The sequence below is a fragment of the Rhagoletis zephyria genome, unplaced genomic scaffold, assembly GCF_001687245.7.
Source record: "Rhagoletis zephyria isolate East Lansing unplaced genomic scaffold, Rhagoletis_zephyria_1.1 Rzeph_scaffold_01527, whole genome shotgun sequence".
In the NCBI taxonomy this organism is placed as follows: Eukaryota; Metazoa; Arthropoda; class Insecta; order Diptera; family Tephritidae; genus Rhagoletis; species Rhagoletis zephyria.
The window spans coordinates 26383-43408 of record NW_016158611.1 but is presented as its reverse complement, the minus strand read 5'-3'; the positions used below and the strand labels follow the sequence as shown (position 1 = coordinate 43408).

At 36.8% G+C, this 17026-nt stretch overlaps 1 protein-coding gene across 1 annotated transcript; it reads right to left on the bottom strand.

Moving 5' to 3' along the window:
* Positions 1-10809: 10809 nt before the first annotated feature.
* Positions 10810-15759, bottom strand: LOC108364326 (uncharacterized). Its single transcript, XM_017617964.1, has 4 exons — positions 15441-15759; positions 11260-11863; positions 10985-11181; positions 10810-10910 (listed from the first exon to the last, which is right to left on the bottom strand). The coding sequence occupies exons 1-4, from the start codon at positions 15757-15759 to the stop codon at positions 10810-10812; spliced, it is 1221 nt and encodes a 406-aa protein (XP_017473453.1).
* Positions 15760-17026: the final 1267 nt, after the last annotated feature.

Below are 17026 nucleotides of genomic sequence, written 5' to 3'. Positions count from 1 at the left end.
ACTTTAGAAAACCGTAGTAGAAAGCGTAGTGAATTTCTTAAGAACTGCGTACTGCCTTAAGGAAATTTGACTTAAGAAAATTTCTTAGCCATTTCTTGTACGTCATTTTATATGGAGTTTTTGCTTTTCTTGAGAGCTGCATACAGGCCTTAATGTTGAAAGAAAGCAAATGCATTTTCCCTACTTTGGCTACCGCTGCTGCCATTTAAGCGACCCATATGCCGCCTATGTGCCCACGGATAGAGGTATGTATATAGGTACATAGCAGAGCAGCAGCATTATTAAGCTTCGCAGCACTTATTTGCTAACAACAGTTACCTGCTAATGGCTTCACTATTTCATATTTTAAAGGGTTGCTGGCATCGGCAACTAATTTATGGCAACATTTAGGAGGTTAGTACGTTAGTGTAGCCTCACCTACCTACTAATATGTATGTATACACAAACATGCATAGTTCTTTACCATTATAACTACTAGGCGGCAGAGGTGACTGCACTTCTTACTGTCCTGTCTTACAATTTTAACATTTCAGTTCAGTTTAGTTTCACGTTTTATGTATCACCAATTACAAGTATAATTACCGATACCATTACCATTACCAATTAGAATATCATTACCATTTGCTATTTCAAATAAAATAATCATTAATATTACCATTACGTATACCACTACCGTTACCATTACTATTTATTGCCATTATCATTACCATTCTCATAACCATTACCTTTGCATTACCATTACCATTATTATTGCCATTACCAGTATCATAACCATAACCAAAACTTTTACCGTCACATCCGTGCCACTTCGCCCCGTTTACAATTCATCACAAAAAACTTAAGCTTCACACTACTTTTTATTACTGCTTCTCTCTTAACTGCTTCAATGCAGACCGTGAAGAACTACAATCATTCCGAAAATTGGGATAACCAGCTTTGGCAGCCACCCAAGTACTGCCGATCATCCGTGTCGTACAACTCAACACGATTTATTGTATTATCAACAATAAAAGTGCATAAATATATATTTTGCGGTTCTTGTGGCATGATAAGAGTGTTGCTGGCTATTTTGCGCGCCGAATGCAAGGCACAAATCGAAATACGGAGGCGCGCATACAAAATAATCCCTGTGCGGAAACGCAATCGTGCCGAAATGGTTCGGTACTAGAGTTCTCTTTTTGCATGCTAGCAACTGGCGAATTTAACTGTGCGATATCCTACGAAGTGTCAAATTTGCGTATCACTGAACAGAAACAGGTAGAAATAAAATCGGCTGTTCGGTCATTCAGAAAACGAAGCATATCTAACTGTTCTTGCTTCTTGCATCAAAATTCAGTATTTTAGAAAAAGTGGACTTCTCCGCTTAATTGCAATTCAGAAATTACCAAATTGTTGGTTCATTTAAACGGGGAATCAATTAAGTATACATATATCTTTCCTATAGCACATATTTTTAACCTATTATGCGGGGCAACCAATTAACCGGCGGTCAATTATATGTAGTGTTAAAAAGTAAATAGCATAGTTTTTTTTTAAATACCACATTTCGTTTCTTTTAAACTAATGGGGATCTAGTTACTATCGTACTGGTTCGTTTTTGATGATAAATATCTAGTACGGCTCTAGAAATTCGGTTCACCAATTCGGGGTTTCCCTGCACAGATGTATGTATGTACTATGTATACGTATTGTAATGTCAGTGATGAGCTTTTGCAGACACATGCCTACATCTGTAAGTATACTTACTTCTTGTGGCATTTACATACATACAGACAAACATACATACATGTATGCACACACTTTGGCATAATTCTACCAAAATATATCAATAACCACAGCCAGGCAATATCCAATTCATCTGTACGAGTATGTCACGTATGTTTGTTGCCATTATTGTAAATTGTTGTGTTAATTAAAAGTAAAAAACGAGAAAAAACGAATTAAAGAACAAAGCAAAAATGAGGAAAATTAAGAGCGAAATTGTGCAGGGAAACGTTTTGATGGCGACATAGAATGAAACAAGTCAAATTACAACGTGCGTGCATGCGGTGAAATGTCTGCACATATCTTCATATGTAAATGGATGTGTGCATATGTAACTACATACTAGGGATGTTTCGAATGTCGTATTTTTCACATTCGCGAATACGAATGTGCGAATGCGAATGTTAGGAATAACATTAAAAAGCTATAATCAACTTAAGTCATCGCTTTTATCACTAAAAAATTTTGTAAATTACTAGAACGTTGAACGAGTGCTTAACCAATCGAGAGGATTTTTACCGAGATGAACTTGTTTTTCTTTAAGATAGGCGCCTGAAGCTAAAAGCCGGTTATTGTCCGCACCCTGGTTAGACAGACTTAGAGCGATTTCAACAATATTAGAATGCACTCTCTGGCCATGTACACATTCGCATTCGCAAAACATTCGTATCATTTGATGCGAATGCGAATGCGTAAAATGATGCGCATAACAAATTCGATTGCAAATCTGTATTCGCCACATCCCTGGTACATATGTATGTACATACGTTTTTAGGCCCCAAATGTAAAGTTCTGCTTGTATAGGCAATTCACACTTTCATGGTAAAATGTTAGCGGTTGGCGAACGCGCCACACATCACAAATTGATCGCGTTAAAGTGTGCTTACCTATGCACACATACGTACAGACTATTATAGATACATATGTTTGTAAATGCCAATAAACGCACGTACTCGCATTGTAAATGCAGTTTCATACATAATAGGAGAATTTCCGATATTTTCGTCTGTTTGAATCTTTTCATGGGTATGTGGTGCAGCTCTTATTTTTGTGCGATAAGAATGCCAACACTGCAATTAACTGATTAAAAGCGCATTTATGTTGTTACATATTTCGCGATATATATATGTATGTATATACAAGTGTACTTATGCACACCCTATAGGAATATTCACTGGTTCAAATTAAGCACGAGTGAGTTAAAGCCCTAGGCAACTATGCATTGAATTGCTTTAAGAGATATCAGTGCTCTACACTAATGGCTTTTCTTAGACTGGCGTTAAACAAGTTTTATGTAAATCCATTTATGTATGCATAATCCCCAACTGTGTTTAGGTCACTTAGTTAGTTAGGTTTAGTTAGCTTAACTGGGTTCTTAATAGATCCCTCACATAGACAAAAGCTGGTCCTTGGTATTGTCAAGAGCTCTGCGGCTTGGCCGGTTCAAAGGCGTCTCCAAGTTCTCACGGGTTTTGACCATTGGAAATTGGATACAATGCACTTACATAAATCGTGCTATACAGAGTGCTGGAGAGTGAGAGAGAATAACATACCAGCATCCAATTCTCCATTTATTTGAAGCTGAAACTGATATACTCATGTTTCATTTAGTAAATTTATTCTACATATTAGTCTCAGGGTCTACCAATCCGGCTACAGGGGGATGGATCTCAACTCTCAGGATGCCAGTAATGAGTTAGCCCGAGTTGGAGGAAACCCGCATGAGCATGGTGGTAGAATCCATCATGTCGGAGGCCGAAAGTGCTGGGGATGCTCACTCAGCCGCGGGATCCGTCATTAGCATCAGGCGATTTTACGATAGTGCGAAAAAAGAGAGGCTCTTAGTCTGAGTAAGCGAGGTCGTCGTATTGGCGTGGCTTGGGAAGACCTTGGAGGATGCAGATCCTGCAAACAAACCTTCAATACTCTAAGGCGGCGTCCGCATATCTCCTTATCTACCTTAATCAAGCTGGAGCCGACGTAGTCCTGATCCAGGAGCCGTGGCCGACAGTAGCGGTATCTCCGGAATCAGGTCGCCTAAATTTAAGATGATGGTGCGGAAACAAGCAGGTAGACCCAGATCCTGTATGCTCATCAGAAACGGCTTCAAAGCTCTAATTTTACCTAATTTCAGTAACGAGGACATCTTGACGGTTAGCCTGGTCCGCATGCATGGCGCTTGACGACGAGGCGGAACCACCTCCACTACTTTTGCTTGACAGTTGTAAATGGAAGAATGGCAGCCTCTGGAAAAGAGGTCCAATAAACATCTTCACGGACGGATCGAAGCTGGACGGGAGATTTGGGGGAATCCTCAATAAATCTTAGCTTCAGATTGTCAGATCTCTGCAGCGTCTTTCAGGCAGAGGTGGCCACTATAGAAGAGGCAGCCAATTGGCTAACCACCAATATTTTGCCGAATAGGAGGGATATTTATCTCCTCTAATAGCCAAGCGGCAATCAGGGCGATGGGATCGCTAATATTACGATCGAAACTTTTCGGGGAATGCCTAACCTCTCTCTCAACCGCCTCAGAATACTTACAAATCCAGCTGATTTGGGTCCCCGGACACAGTGATATCACTGGAAATTGCAGGGCTGATAAACTGGCTAGGCAGAGCAATCTCCGGGTCATCATCTCGTACAGGGAAGGCATAGTAGTTCCGCTGGCTAGCTGCGGCCTGCTCCTGGATAGATGGGCTCATAGTCGGCGAGCGGGCGCTGGGCGAAAACCCCGCCATACAAACTTGCAAGGTCCTTCTGACTGGTTGTTGACCGCTGGCGGTCAAGGGAGCTTCTGCAGCTGACTAAGCGCCGGCTCTCGATTCTAACAGGTTTACTTAGCGGATATTGCCCTAAGAAACCCACGCGGTGTTACTTAACATCGTCACGGATGCCTACTGCCGCAGCGGTTTGGAAGATGAGATGGAATCATCTCAATATTTCCTTATCAGCTTCCCGGCTCTCACCAGACTATGGTTTAAGCACCTCGGTGCGCATTTCATCAACTTTCCCGGGGAGCTCTCCGGATTGGACATCAGCTGCCTGCGGAACTTTGTTTTGGGCACCCAGCGCTTCTCTTAGCTTAACAAATAGAACCTGTATTGCGTAATGTAGTAACACAATGGACTGTTATAATTTCGAAATGAGCCCTCCATTTAGAACCTCTTTTATAAATTGGCTAAAAAATACAAACTAATTGCATGAAATGTTAAAATTGGTGTGCTCATCGTTTATTTACCTATGGAAATTTTTCTAATTCTAACTACTTTCACCACTAAGCAAATTCAAAATTTCTTTTTAAATAAGTAAACATTCCAAGGTAATTAAATGGTGTTACATTTAGATTAAGATGAATATTCAAGTGCCAAATTTAAATATTTATGCAAAGTCACTTCTGCTTACTTAGTGAGTAAGCAACACTAGTGTGATAAAAGAAGCGCGCATGCGTTCAGCGCATTCAAATAACAGTACGTGTTGCGGTTCAATGAAAAGGTTAGTGAGATTTTATTTGTATTTGATATTTACGACAGTTCACACCCACTAAAATTGTCGTCAGTCTAACGATCGTCTGGTAATGGTCAACAAAGACCAACTTCAAGCTCAGCATCCTCATTGTCCACCAGCCATAGAATTTTTATTTGGAAAGTAAACATGCTAGCAAACAAACAAAGAAACAAGCATAAAGAACTAACCAAACGGTAATACCCTGAAATAGCTGATGTGCTCAGACGATTGGGGAAATGTGTCAAATTAGCGCTTATCGAAGTGGCATAAATTGACACCTACAAATTCGATGGCGGCACAACAAAACAAAATAAAAAGTAGTCGCATTGTTGAGAGGTTTCTTTTTTTTTTGGCCACTAACTAATAGATGAAATGAAGCAGTAAAAGTGGTAGCTAATTAACTCGTAAGCTATTCCACGCCATGCAAATCCTTATGGTTGGCTACCAGCAGCCGCATGCCAATGGTAAACAGAGAACGTGCGAGTTACACAAATAAATGACAGCGATGTTGCACAGGCGTGACTGCGCCAAGTACGTATGTATGTATGTACATCGCACATAAGTATCCATTTAAATATATATACATATACTTCAAGTTGTATGGTCTCATGACCGTGGTTGGTCGTTTAAAGAGATGCAATAATCAGCCTCAACAAATTGATTACACAAATATTTAAATAATATATAAAAGCGGTGCACATGAAAGCAATAAATTGTTATGAAATATTAATTTTCATAGAATCTTCAACGTGGGTGGTCGGTATTTACTTAAAAAAACTTAAAAAAAACTTGAGTTTCGCTTTGCACTTTTAGTCTGGGTTCAGACAGAGAAACTTTTGTCGCGACAACTCGTTACTTGTGGGAGAGAGAGTTGGGAGGAAGGGGGATGAGTACCGAGTTGCTCGTGCTCGGGCAACACGCTTTGTGCTCTCGTTCGTCTGAGTAATTCTAGTTGGCCGTTCAAAGCTGCCAACAACAATTGTGTACAAAAGAAATGCTCTGTGTGAACGCGAGAGGCAACACCAAAAGAGAAATTGCCGCAAATGAGCAGCAAAAGTTTCTCTGTGTGAATCCAGTCTTAAGTAGTCAGGAGTGGTTTCAGTTCGATTTTATTCACTTTCAATTCTTAACCTACCTTAGACCCAGAGCAGTCTGGACACAAAGTTTGAGATGGACAGACTGAAATGGCTCAATAGATTTCGTTTTTTCGCTTCAGAAGCTCATAAGAGAGATCTTTGGACGCGTTTCGCTTCTTTTTCGCCTGAGCGTGAGTGTAAAATGAACGACTATACCCGGAAACTGTAGTAGACGTTGCAAGATCCCTTGCTTTGTCCACCTTGCCCCGACCATCACATTTATTGTATTGGAGTGATGTCAATTTTAGTCTTCCCGAACACATCAACCAGCTGGACGGAGGCATTTTACCCATACCTTTCGCCATAGTATAAATACAAATAAGGGGCTTCCATCACTTTATTTGAAACTTTGCTTTACGGAACAATCTGCTAAGTACATACCGTCGTTCGAATAAATAAATGTCGTATGTGAAAATTTTGCCAAATTGAGTTATTAACGCAGTTTTACTAAATTGGTAAAGTTTTTTAAATGGCGTTATCCGTTTTTATATCCCTCTGGTTCTCTTCTGAAGACTTCCAAAAACAATACCCAATTGTTTATTTAACCATTTTTTAATACTAAAGATTTTTTATTTATCCCCCCATTGCAGTTTCTGGTAGTTTTAAAGAACTGAATATTGTTATTGGAAATCTCCAGAGTCCGATCGAAAAACATTGATTTTCAAGAATTCTATACTATTTATACGAAAAGTGTTTTTTTTTCATATAAAAAACATGGAAAACTTAAGCGCTTGAGCGACCTCTAAATATTTTTTGATTTCAAAAGAAAAAAATGGGGTATATTCTTTTTCGGTATAGAACATGTGAGAGCATAAAAATTCTGACTTTACTTTTTCACATGCATTTTTGGACCACCCTAGTGTTGCCACAAAAACTTCCTTGCGGGAATAAAGCGTTCATTGGGTAATTTAACGGACGAAGATCGCCGGATCTGCTAGTATGTACATATTTTTGAAGTGAAACTTTTTTGCATTCGGTTGGGGGTAAATACAACCATGGATGTAACTCTAATTCAAAACGAAAAAGCGACTGAATAAGAAAGGGGATTAAGGGGATAATTAGTCACTATTAAGATTAAGATCGGGATTGAGCCTGAGATTAAGATTAAACTAACTGTTCATTACTGTGCTGAAATATGTTCATACCTAGGCTAACACTTGAAATATTTTTTATTTGTTTTAAGGGGGTTGCCACCTGTTTAGAACGTTAAATTCAATTTTAACGTTTAAACGCTATTCTAACACTAGAAATATAGGAATACGGGCGGCAATAAAGGAAGAAGAAGTTTCACTTCAGTAGCTCGTGGGATCAACATACCATTTTTATATTTCTTAATCACAAACAAACAAATTGCAGCGAAGTGTATCATTAACATTTACTGTTGTTAGCAATTTCTACAAAAGCTTTGTAGGCCATATTTACCAGCAGCAAGAAATTAGTCAAGTATAGAAATAGAAACATACTTATATATACATAAAAATCTACATATATATGTATGTGTGAATATGACCTACATTGGCCTTGAAAAACCCACTTCATATAAAATAATTAATTCAACGGGTCTACGTAGCTGTATTAAATCATACATCTCCACTTATATGCAGGCATACTTATATATGTAAATACATTTCTACACGCAAGTATGTATTTCACACATTCATACATACATATGTATGTACATATATCGTGCAACCAAGCCTATCAGTTTTAGCTTCTCCACGCTACTGCTGCTAACATAAACTTAGATTTAAGCCGATCAACTGTTAATTGTCTGTTAAATGCTTCTGTTAGCTACTACAGAAGCGCATCCGCCCACGAATTAATACACTCGCACAAAACACATTCCTACAAGTACTGTTTACACGAGTACAATGCAAAATAAGTACTGGTACATATGTATGTATGCTTGTCGATGCGGCAAAAAAAAAGTTCCGCCCAATTGTGCTAAGTGTTTTAATTAACACTTTCGCCGCCATATTTGCGTAGCACGAGCGTGTTCTTGGGCCAATCGCATATACGCACACACACACACACATCTAGTAATAACAGCGGTGTGCTCTTTTATCGACTATATCGCTTTCTTAGAATAATTGGCGCCTGCTCTCAATGGTGTGTGACTGCGGTATTATTAAAGTATACATATGTAGGGTACATATGTATGCATGTAAATGGAAATAAATTAAATTGTAAAGGCCTGTATGCAGTTCTCAAGAAAAGCTGAAATTACATACTATGTACAAAATGACGTACAAGAAATGGCTAAGAAATTTTCTTGAGTCAAATTTCCTTCAGGCAGTACGCAGTTCTTAGGAAATTTGCTACGCTTTTTACTACGCTTTTCTAAAGTTTTTTTGTGAAAAAAGAGCACAAGGCAACCCAGGTTTGCAACAGAAATATATGCCCGTTCCATTATTTCTTGAGGAAAGAGTGAGGCAACAGGCTGTGAAGTATCAAAAATGTCAAAATTCCTTGGACACACACACGAAATAATGGCAAATTTTGTCTTGACCGATTTCTTGAGAGCTGCATACCAGCCTTAAAGAAGAAAAAGCACAGGAACTTTGTAAAATCCCGAACCGTCGAACAAAACGACTCTTCGACTCCGTAGTCATGGATAGATAATGTGACCAACTAAATATTTCATAGATCAAAGAAATAAAGCTTCCATGTTGTAATGCTGAAATGCTGAAATAATGCTGCCATGTTAGCCTCGCAACGGTTGGACAGTATAAAAGAAAGTGTGGAGATGATTCTACTTCATCTTCCTCTTGACAGCTGAATACCAATCGCTTGAATACCAATGCCACAATGGCCTGTTCGAATCCCCATCACTAGCCCTTGAGAGGTAACGTGGTATTCGGCACCTTTAAGGGGTAACGATGGGTCACTCGTGTCTTGCGCTACAAAATCACAATTGAAACAAATGAATTTACACGTGTCACATTGTGATTGTTTTTATTTTATTTTCTGTCTTTGTTTTAATGATTTTTTTATTTTTCCACATGAATTGCCATTATACAAGAAATCATTTTTGTAGGCATATAAATATTTAAGGAAAAATCAACAAACCTTCGGTCGTATTAATTAGAATTCTTAGAAAGATTTTGATTAGGCAGCAATCGAACGAACGGTGAGGATTTGATGGCATTGATTACTAAATAATTTGAGTTTAATTGTTGCACAGGGAAAGTAAAACCTTATTGCACATCTACAGCCCAAGCACTTCAATTTTGCACCCCATTTTTAAAAATCGAACGAAAGGTGCAGATTTGATGACCTGCACAAAAAATCCCTTCGCGTATTATATATATAGATATAGATTAGAGAAAAAAAAATATTCTCAAGGGAACTTTTAAGCGCCATGTTTGAAATAAATAGGTTAATTTTTTTTTTTATTATAAATAGAGGCAAAATTTCGAACCCGGTTCCATTAGAATGATAATTTGAACGAAGTCTATACCAATACTTTTGGTTCGATGTCGTATCGGTAAGTCGAATAACCTTTTTACTAAATAGACATTCAATGAATTTACAGATTTTTTAATTTCCACGATATTAAAGAATCGAACTCGTTATTACAAAATAATGTAGATATTTATATGTATAAGTTTCTTTTACTTAATATTTGTTTGCTTTAAATTTTTGTAGTCCAACGACTTGTCGTCGAATTAAGTTTTCCCTTATACCTTTCCCCCTTTTATTGTTGACCAACACTTGATGCGGTTAGTAGTTAATTACTACTAAAAGGATAATCATGTCACTGCCTAGAAGTGCGTTAATGCGTTTTCCTAATTTATTTTAGAAGTATTTGCACTTATATTTATTTACCCAGCCTCTTTCGAGTTTTTCTTTGCTTTCGCTAAAATTTCTTGCGGCAAAGTCAGTGTATGTACATATGTAATTGTGAATGAAAGTACCTATGTAAGTATGCATATGTATAATGCGGCTTTTGCATTTTTTTCGCTCTAGAATCTAGATCCATCATCATCGAAAAATTGGTAGATATATATACATACATATACTATTATTTATCTGAATATAGTAAGTACTTACATGTTAATGAATATCAATTAATTACTCAAGGTTCAATATTGATGATTATGATTATATGGAATTTTTTTGGTTAGTTCATTCCTTTGCTGTATTGTCTGTTAATGTACATATACTAAATACCACTTTTGCAGATGTTGAATAAAATATTTTCTGTGATCCTTTTTATGTAGTACATACATACGTACGTACATCCCATTCGTCCTTCCATGATCTATAATATCAATATTAACATTTTTTTGCATAGATTTATTATTTTCACATAGATTCCATTACTTAAAAACACAAATTTTGTAAAAAAAAAAACATATACAGTTATCGCATTCATATAATGAAAACATCGCCACTATTATCAGTTTATTGTCGTCCTTACAACATACGATATACTAAAACCTGTTTCAACTGAGCTCCACTGGCTATCGCTGGAGAAATACATAATATATGGCGCAGTTGCTAGAAATATTAAAACCGTTCATAAATTTAGATTGCTTTTTTTTACTAGCGCAGCAACGTCGTTAGGTACTCACCAACTAGCACCTGACTTGTTGTTAGACCCAGTCCACAGTAGTAAGTCGGCTGGAAATCCATATTATCCCTGAACATCGCATTCGGTATCATCAGATAGTCGTTTTGCCGCCCCTCTGTGTATATAGTTGGGTGGCAAGATTCATCATAGTAAAGGCCATCTTGCTCCGCGGAAAGCGAAAATCTATTCACAGTATACCTAAAATAAACAAAAAAAACAAGCGAAATTATTTAGCCACCCAAAAAGTTGATTACTTGCGCATCCTTATAGACTTACTCAATCATTGTTGTGCCTGGCAATGGTTTTATGCAGATTGTATATTTCATATCTGGTAAATAGTAGTCGCTTCCGAAACTTTTAATTTGGCCCGCCGGATCTCGGAAGTACTGCAAGCAACCGGGTGGTGCTAATAAATCCAAATCGCTATGCTTTGTGGAGAAAATCGTACGCAAATCCTGTAGATTTGTTTGGCCCATAAACGGCAGCAAAACGCCATTACCAACGCGTTTTTTCGCCGCTGGACACTCTAGCTGTGTGACCACCAAGTACCATGTGGATAGTGAATATTGTGTGGGCAAACTGAAGTCCAATAAGATTTGTGAAGCACCAGCTGCCACATTGAATGGCAAATACAAGTGTTGACCATTATTTTCTCCACACAGTGTGTAGCCGCCCACCGAAAAGGAGTCGGTGCAGGTCAGTGTGGCCGAGGCTGTGTCCGCGGTTGGGGTCCGCAACTCAAAGCGTTGAAATTCGATAAGCAGTTGACAGACATTACTGCTGTATGGTGTAATTGTGTATTGACATGACGTTGGCAGCTGGACGGGATTTTTGATTATGGTGCGCTTCAAATTCGAATTGCGGCCACACTGAATGTTTGCTGTAAGAGAAGGGAGAAAATGCTTTAAATTCGGAAAGTGGTATTGTGTGGTTTTTGGACTGAATGAAAAAAGTCTATAATTATGTTATCATCATTTAGAGAAGAGCACACATTCTAGACAGTTGAGTTTTCTTAAAAAATCTATGAAAATATTTACATAAATACTTATTTATATAAAGAAGCTACAAGATCATAAAAAACGACTTTGGCAACAAATGTGAGTACTAATCGGACACCGATACGAGCGATGAATTGTTCGCAGACGAAACCCAAATGGAACCAAAGCGAGTCGCTGGGGGATTTTCATATTACTGTAGTGTTTTTTCCAGCAGATCTATACAACCAACGTGCCGGCAAAGTTAGTAAGCATGGTGGAACTTGTTACTTCAAAGTACCCCTTCGTTGTAGATAATCAAGCTGTGATCAATGTCATTAAGTCGGTAATAACTAATTAGATTTGTGTTCAGTAATGTCGAAAATCCTGCAATACATACTTATATATCCTAAATACCCTAAATATTATGTTTATCTCGTACAGTCTGGGTGAACTAAAACAACGCAGTACGAGGGTACTACATGCAGAAAAAAGTCAGCTAAAAATATTTATAATTTATATCAACACATGATTTGATAACTATAACCAAATAATGTAACTATAACCTTTCACTGATCAGTTAAAATATCGACAAGTTACCAAAAATTTCTGCGGTTGAGAGGACTGGTAAGAATTACTGAACACTGAATGTTTGAAACAAGAGGAGTGCGTTGCCATCTCATGCGGTATAAAACCTATTGATGGTGCAGCCAAACAAGCGGTTAGTTCTGGTCCTACGACTGTAATCTCGTTTCTTAATATACTCTTGTGCTAAGGTATTCAATTGAGGGTAACTTTTTTATGTAAAAACTAACATTATTAACGTTACATTTAAATTCGTCAACAATAACACAAGCAGGATCGAAATATTCTTTAGTGCCGTCTGAGCACACAAACTTGTCCTGCTCAACGAATTCACTTGCCGCAAGACCATAGTCTGAGTTAGATTCTGTAGAAATTCTGGAGGGACCTGCTTCAAATTGCACAAAACATTGGGCCTAATGAATAAAATTTAAACAATTGCCTTTTCTTAAAATTTCTGAACTTTTACTCGATTTATTCAAATAAATAGTAAGTTAAATTTCTATACAGAAAAATCAAAAGGCATTGCCCCCACTTCTAAGCCAGGCAATCTAGATTTCAGTCTGAAAAAAAATTTTAAAGCCCCAAACAACGGGATTTTGGGCCCGCTGGGGTTGTCCCATAAAAAGCTTTCATTTTTCGGTATTTTCGGGGAAAATTAAAAAAAATCTATACGTTCAATCATTGTTACAAAATTTTCACTTTTGCCGGATTATCTGTTATAACTCTTTCAAAAATAAAAATGTTCAAACGATTTAGTAAAAATTTCGTATTCTGTAGCACAAAAGCGCTCACCCTCTTCAAAAGAGGTTCAACTGAAAAAAAAAAATCGATTTTTTTTTGCATAAAGCAATTCGTAGCATTTATCTCCAATTAATAGTCTAAGGTCAGACAAAGGCTTGGATGAAATCTATTTTGTATGAAATTTAAAGTGTTAGTAAATATTTCACGAGTGGGTTGGCTGAAAAAATCCTGGCCAGGATATTTTAAATAGATATTCAAAAATTGTTATAATTTTTTTTTTTTAATTTTTGACTCATTGGTTTAATGAACAAATTATTTATCAATCGAAAGTATTAAGCCTATAAAATGTGAAAACGTTCGGTTGACTATTTTTTCCTGGCCTACCAATCGGGCTGGCAGGTATGAACAGGTAGGTTATACTTACGGTGACCATATTTATGAAAGCCGAATACGGGACAAAAAATAAATTTGAAACTTTTTTCCACACTGTTTTCCCTGAAACAGTATCCTTATAACATGAAAATTTTGTAGGATAATTTTCTCGAGATTTTTACCCCGTAAAATTTGTTAAAAATTTTCTTTAAATTTTAGTATAATAAAGTGCAATTTTAAGTCGGTAAGGCTTACCACTAATTTTTGGCAACTTTTTTTTGTTGACGGTGTTACGCATTTTTTCATTTAAAGTATGTATGTTCGATCTTTTTTTTTTGGAAGAGAAGCAAATGAGCAGCACTTTTCACACGCACTTTATTATACTCAACTTTAATGAGTTACAAAACTGCAAACCAAATTTTTTTTTTAAAGATTCTAATTAAAAAGTTTGAAACTTTGGGGAAACATTGCAGAATTAATTTTTATAGTTTTTGCACAAAGTTGAAAATTTGGTATTAAAAGATTAATAAACATTAAAAAACTAAGGAAAAAAGACAAATCTTACTAAAATGTCGAGTCCTAATTTCTATTTTGGCCACTGTATGTATTCCTCGATTCGAATCATAGGCATTCAGATTAGAAGATTATAACTGTTTATAAAGAAAATTACGATTATATACCAACATCACTTAAAACTCGTTCATAGGCATGCCATTTTAATGAGAAGTTAAGGCGTCAGAGCACCGAATACGGGACAAATAGAGGACATTAAAAGAAATACAGAACATTTGGCGTCCCGTATAATATAAATTAATTAACAGGACAATGGGCCAAAAAAGAGGACTGTCCCGTATAATACAGAACGGATGGTCACCGTAGTTATACTAGTAATTTTTACTCATCTGTTTAACACATTCTATAGACTTTATGGTTTCGATTGTTATAAATGTAATTTGTTCATTAAACAAATGAGTGCAAAATTAAAGAAAAATTAATTTTCGAATATTTATATTTATTTTATAAGACATTAAATAAATAAATAAATATCCTGACCAGGATTTTTTAGCCAGCCCACTCGCAAAGAGTATTTCCTAACACATTAAATTTCATACAAAATAGATTTCATTCATTTAACAGAAGGTGAAGGTCGTGCCCTTGTCGGATCTCCAACTATAATGTAAATATTGTTTTCTTCATGATTATGTATATTTATAAGCACAGAAATAAATCTTTAATTTTTTACAACAACAACGGAAATTAATTAAACTTCATCATAGATTTTGGTCTATGGACATCAACAAGTCTTATATCCGGAATATCCAAATTTCATGAAATTTCAGAGAATAGGCGTGAATTGGCATGCAAAAATTATGCCCCACATACAAAAGTGGTGAAAATTTCAATTTATAAAACTGAGAATTTTACGAGTGTCCCGCAGAGTCCCGCGTGTCCTGTACAAATATTCCTTATAATTCTTTACACTTGTTTGAAAGAAACGTAATCTTAAAACTTTTGTTGTTTTCATTAACGTTTCAAAAATGTAATTTATTGTATAACTAAATTTGGTTTAAGGATGAACAATTTTCAGATTTTTTATTTCTTACAATGAACAAAAATGTGCTGTGCCTTGCGAATTTTGGACACACTGACTTCTTTATGTCAAAAAGTTTCTAATTTGGCGCTTAAACGAGTATTTATTATTTTTTGGTGCAACTAGCGAACAACACAATGGTAGTCATATCAAATGTAACACCTAACACAATTATGCAGTTTCATCTCACTCACTCTCACAACACACGCCATAACTGGTGCAGAATCCTTTCGGTGTGCCGCCTTGACGCATGCAATTGAACCGCGTTAGACATGTACCCGAAGTGCCCTCGTTTGTGGTGCAGGCATCGATCAACGGATTGCGGCGCGACTGTCGGTAAATGCTTGGTGGTTCTTGCGCCTCCTCATACGGCGTATTCGAATAAACATAGCTGACGTTAGGGTTGTGGTAGAGGATATTCTCATTCCACACGGCATTAAATACGCCAGGACTAGCTATTAACACTAATAAAGCAGAATACAAAAGCGCTGATCTGATGGACGAGGAATTCATATTTTTTTGAAGATTATTTTAATTATTTTCGCTTTACTAATACCAGTTGTGTGTTAAGTTTGTACTTTTGCACTTCTTATATTTTATTTATATATTTTTTAAATTTTCACTTATTTCTGTAATCAGATTCGCTTCCTTTACTAATGACGCGTTGTGTTAGTTACTGAATAATATACACAAATATCTATTCCCAATCAACCGTCCGAAGCTCACTGCATATGTAGTATACCACACTCAGAACGCACGCGCACGTACCGCAAACTGTGCCGTTACTTATCCGAAACACTCATTTTATAGATCGATGTGTAGCGGTGAAAGACAAACCGTTCAACACTGCGCATTAGAAGCCATTCTTTGATGCTGACGACAGCTCGTTTCACCGATCATGTGGTCGTTGATATGACCAGACTGCCGAGCGATCGGCTCGATCTTGTCTAGTTACTTTGAAAAAATTGCTAAGAAAGTACATACTCGTCTGTAGACGTTATTTCGCTCGGTTGCGCGCACTTTACACACACACACACACACACACACACACATACTCGTACTTACACTTGTTTGCACAAACAACACGCTCAGTCTGTAAATATTTACCAGCGCTTTAAGTGCTCGAAAGTAAAATGCAAACTTGTCAAAGAATCCGAATATCTTAAACTTAAATCAAGTGTTCTGGGACACATAGATTTAGGTATGCACAATTTCTGCTTTATTTGCACAATTTTTTCGAAATGCTTCGCAGTTGCTATTGGAGCAATAAATTTGTGATGCTTTCAACTAACCATATCTTCCACATCCAATAAGCGGTTCAATGAGCTTTCTTCCTAAGCCATTTCACACCCATTGACTTGCTTGATTTGTGCTACTAATTGGCTTCGCTTTGTTTTGTTTTGGCTCACAAACTCTGTTAGTGGGAATTTTTAAATTAGAAAATGTTTACACTTTAAAATGTTAATCAAATATTAGTTTTACTAAAAGAGAATTGTGTAGAGTTTGCCGTTTCAGCACTCAATTCTGGTGGCGAAAATGATCAAGATCATAACGAATTGCTAACAACAATTCTCAAAAGAATAGCGAATATTTTTTTTTGGCTTGACTGCGATTTGTATTAACGCACAGCGATATTTCATACCCATTTTGTGCCCAGAATTTATACAATGAATATGTTGATATGAATTCAGGTTTTCATGAGCTTTTGAGGTCCTTAATTCGAATCTGAAGTCAAATTAACTAAAACCAACCAAAGTGACCGATCCCAAATCTTAAACAC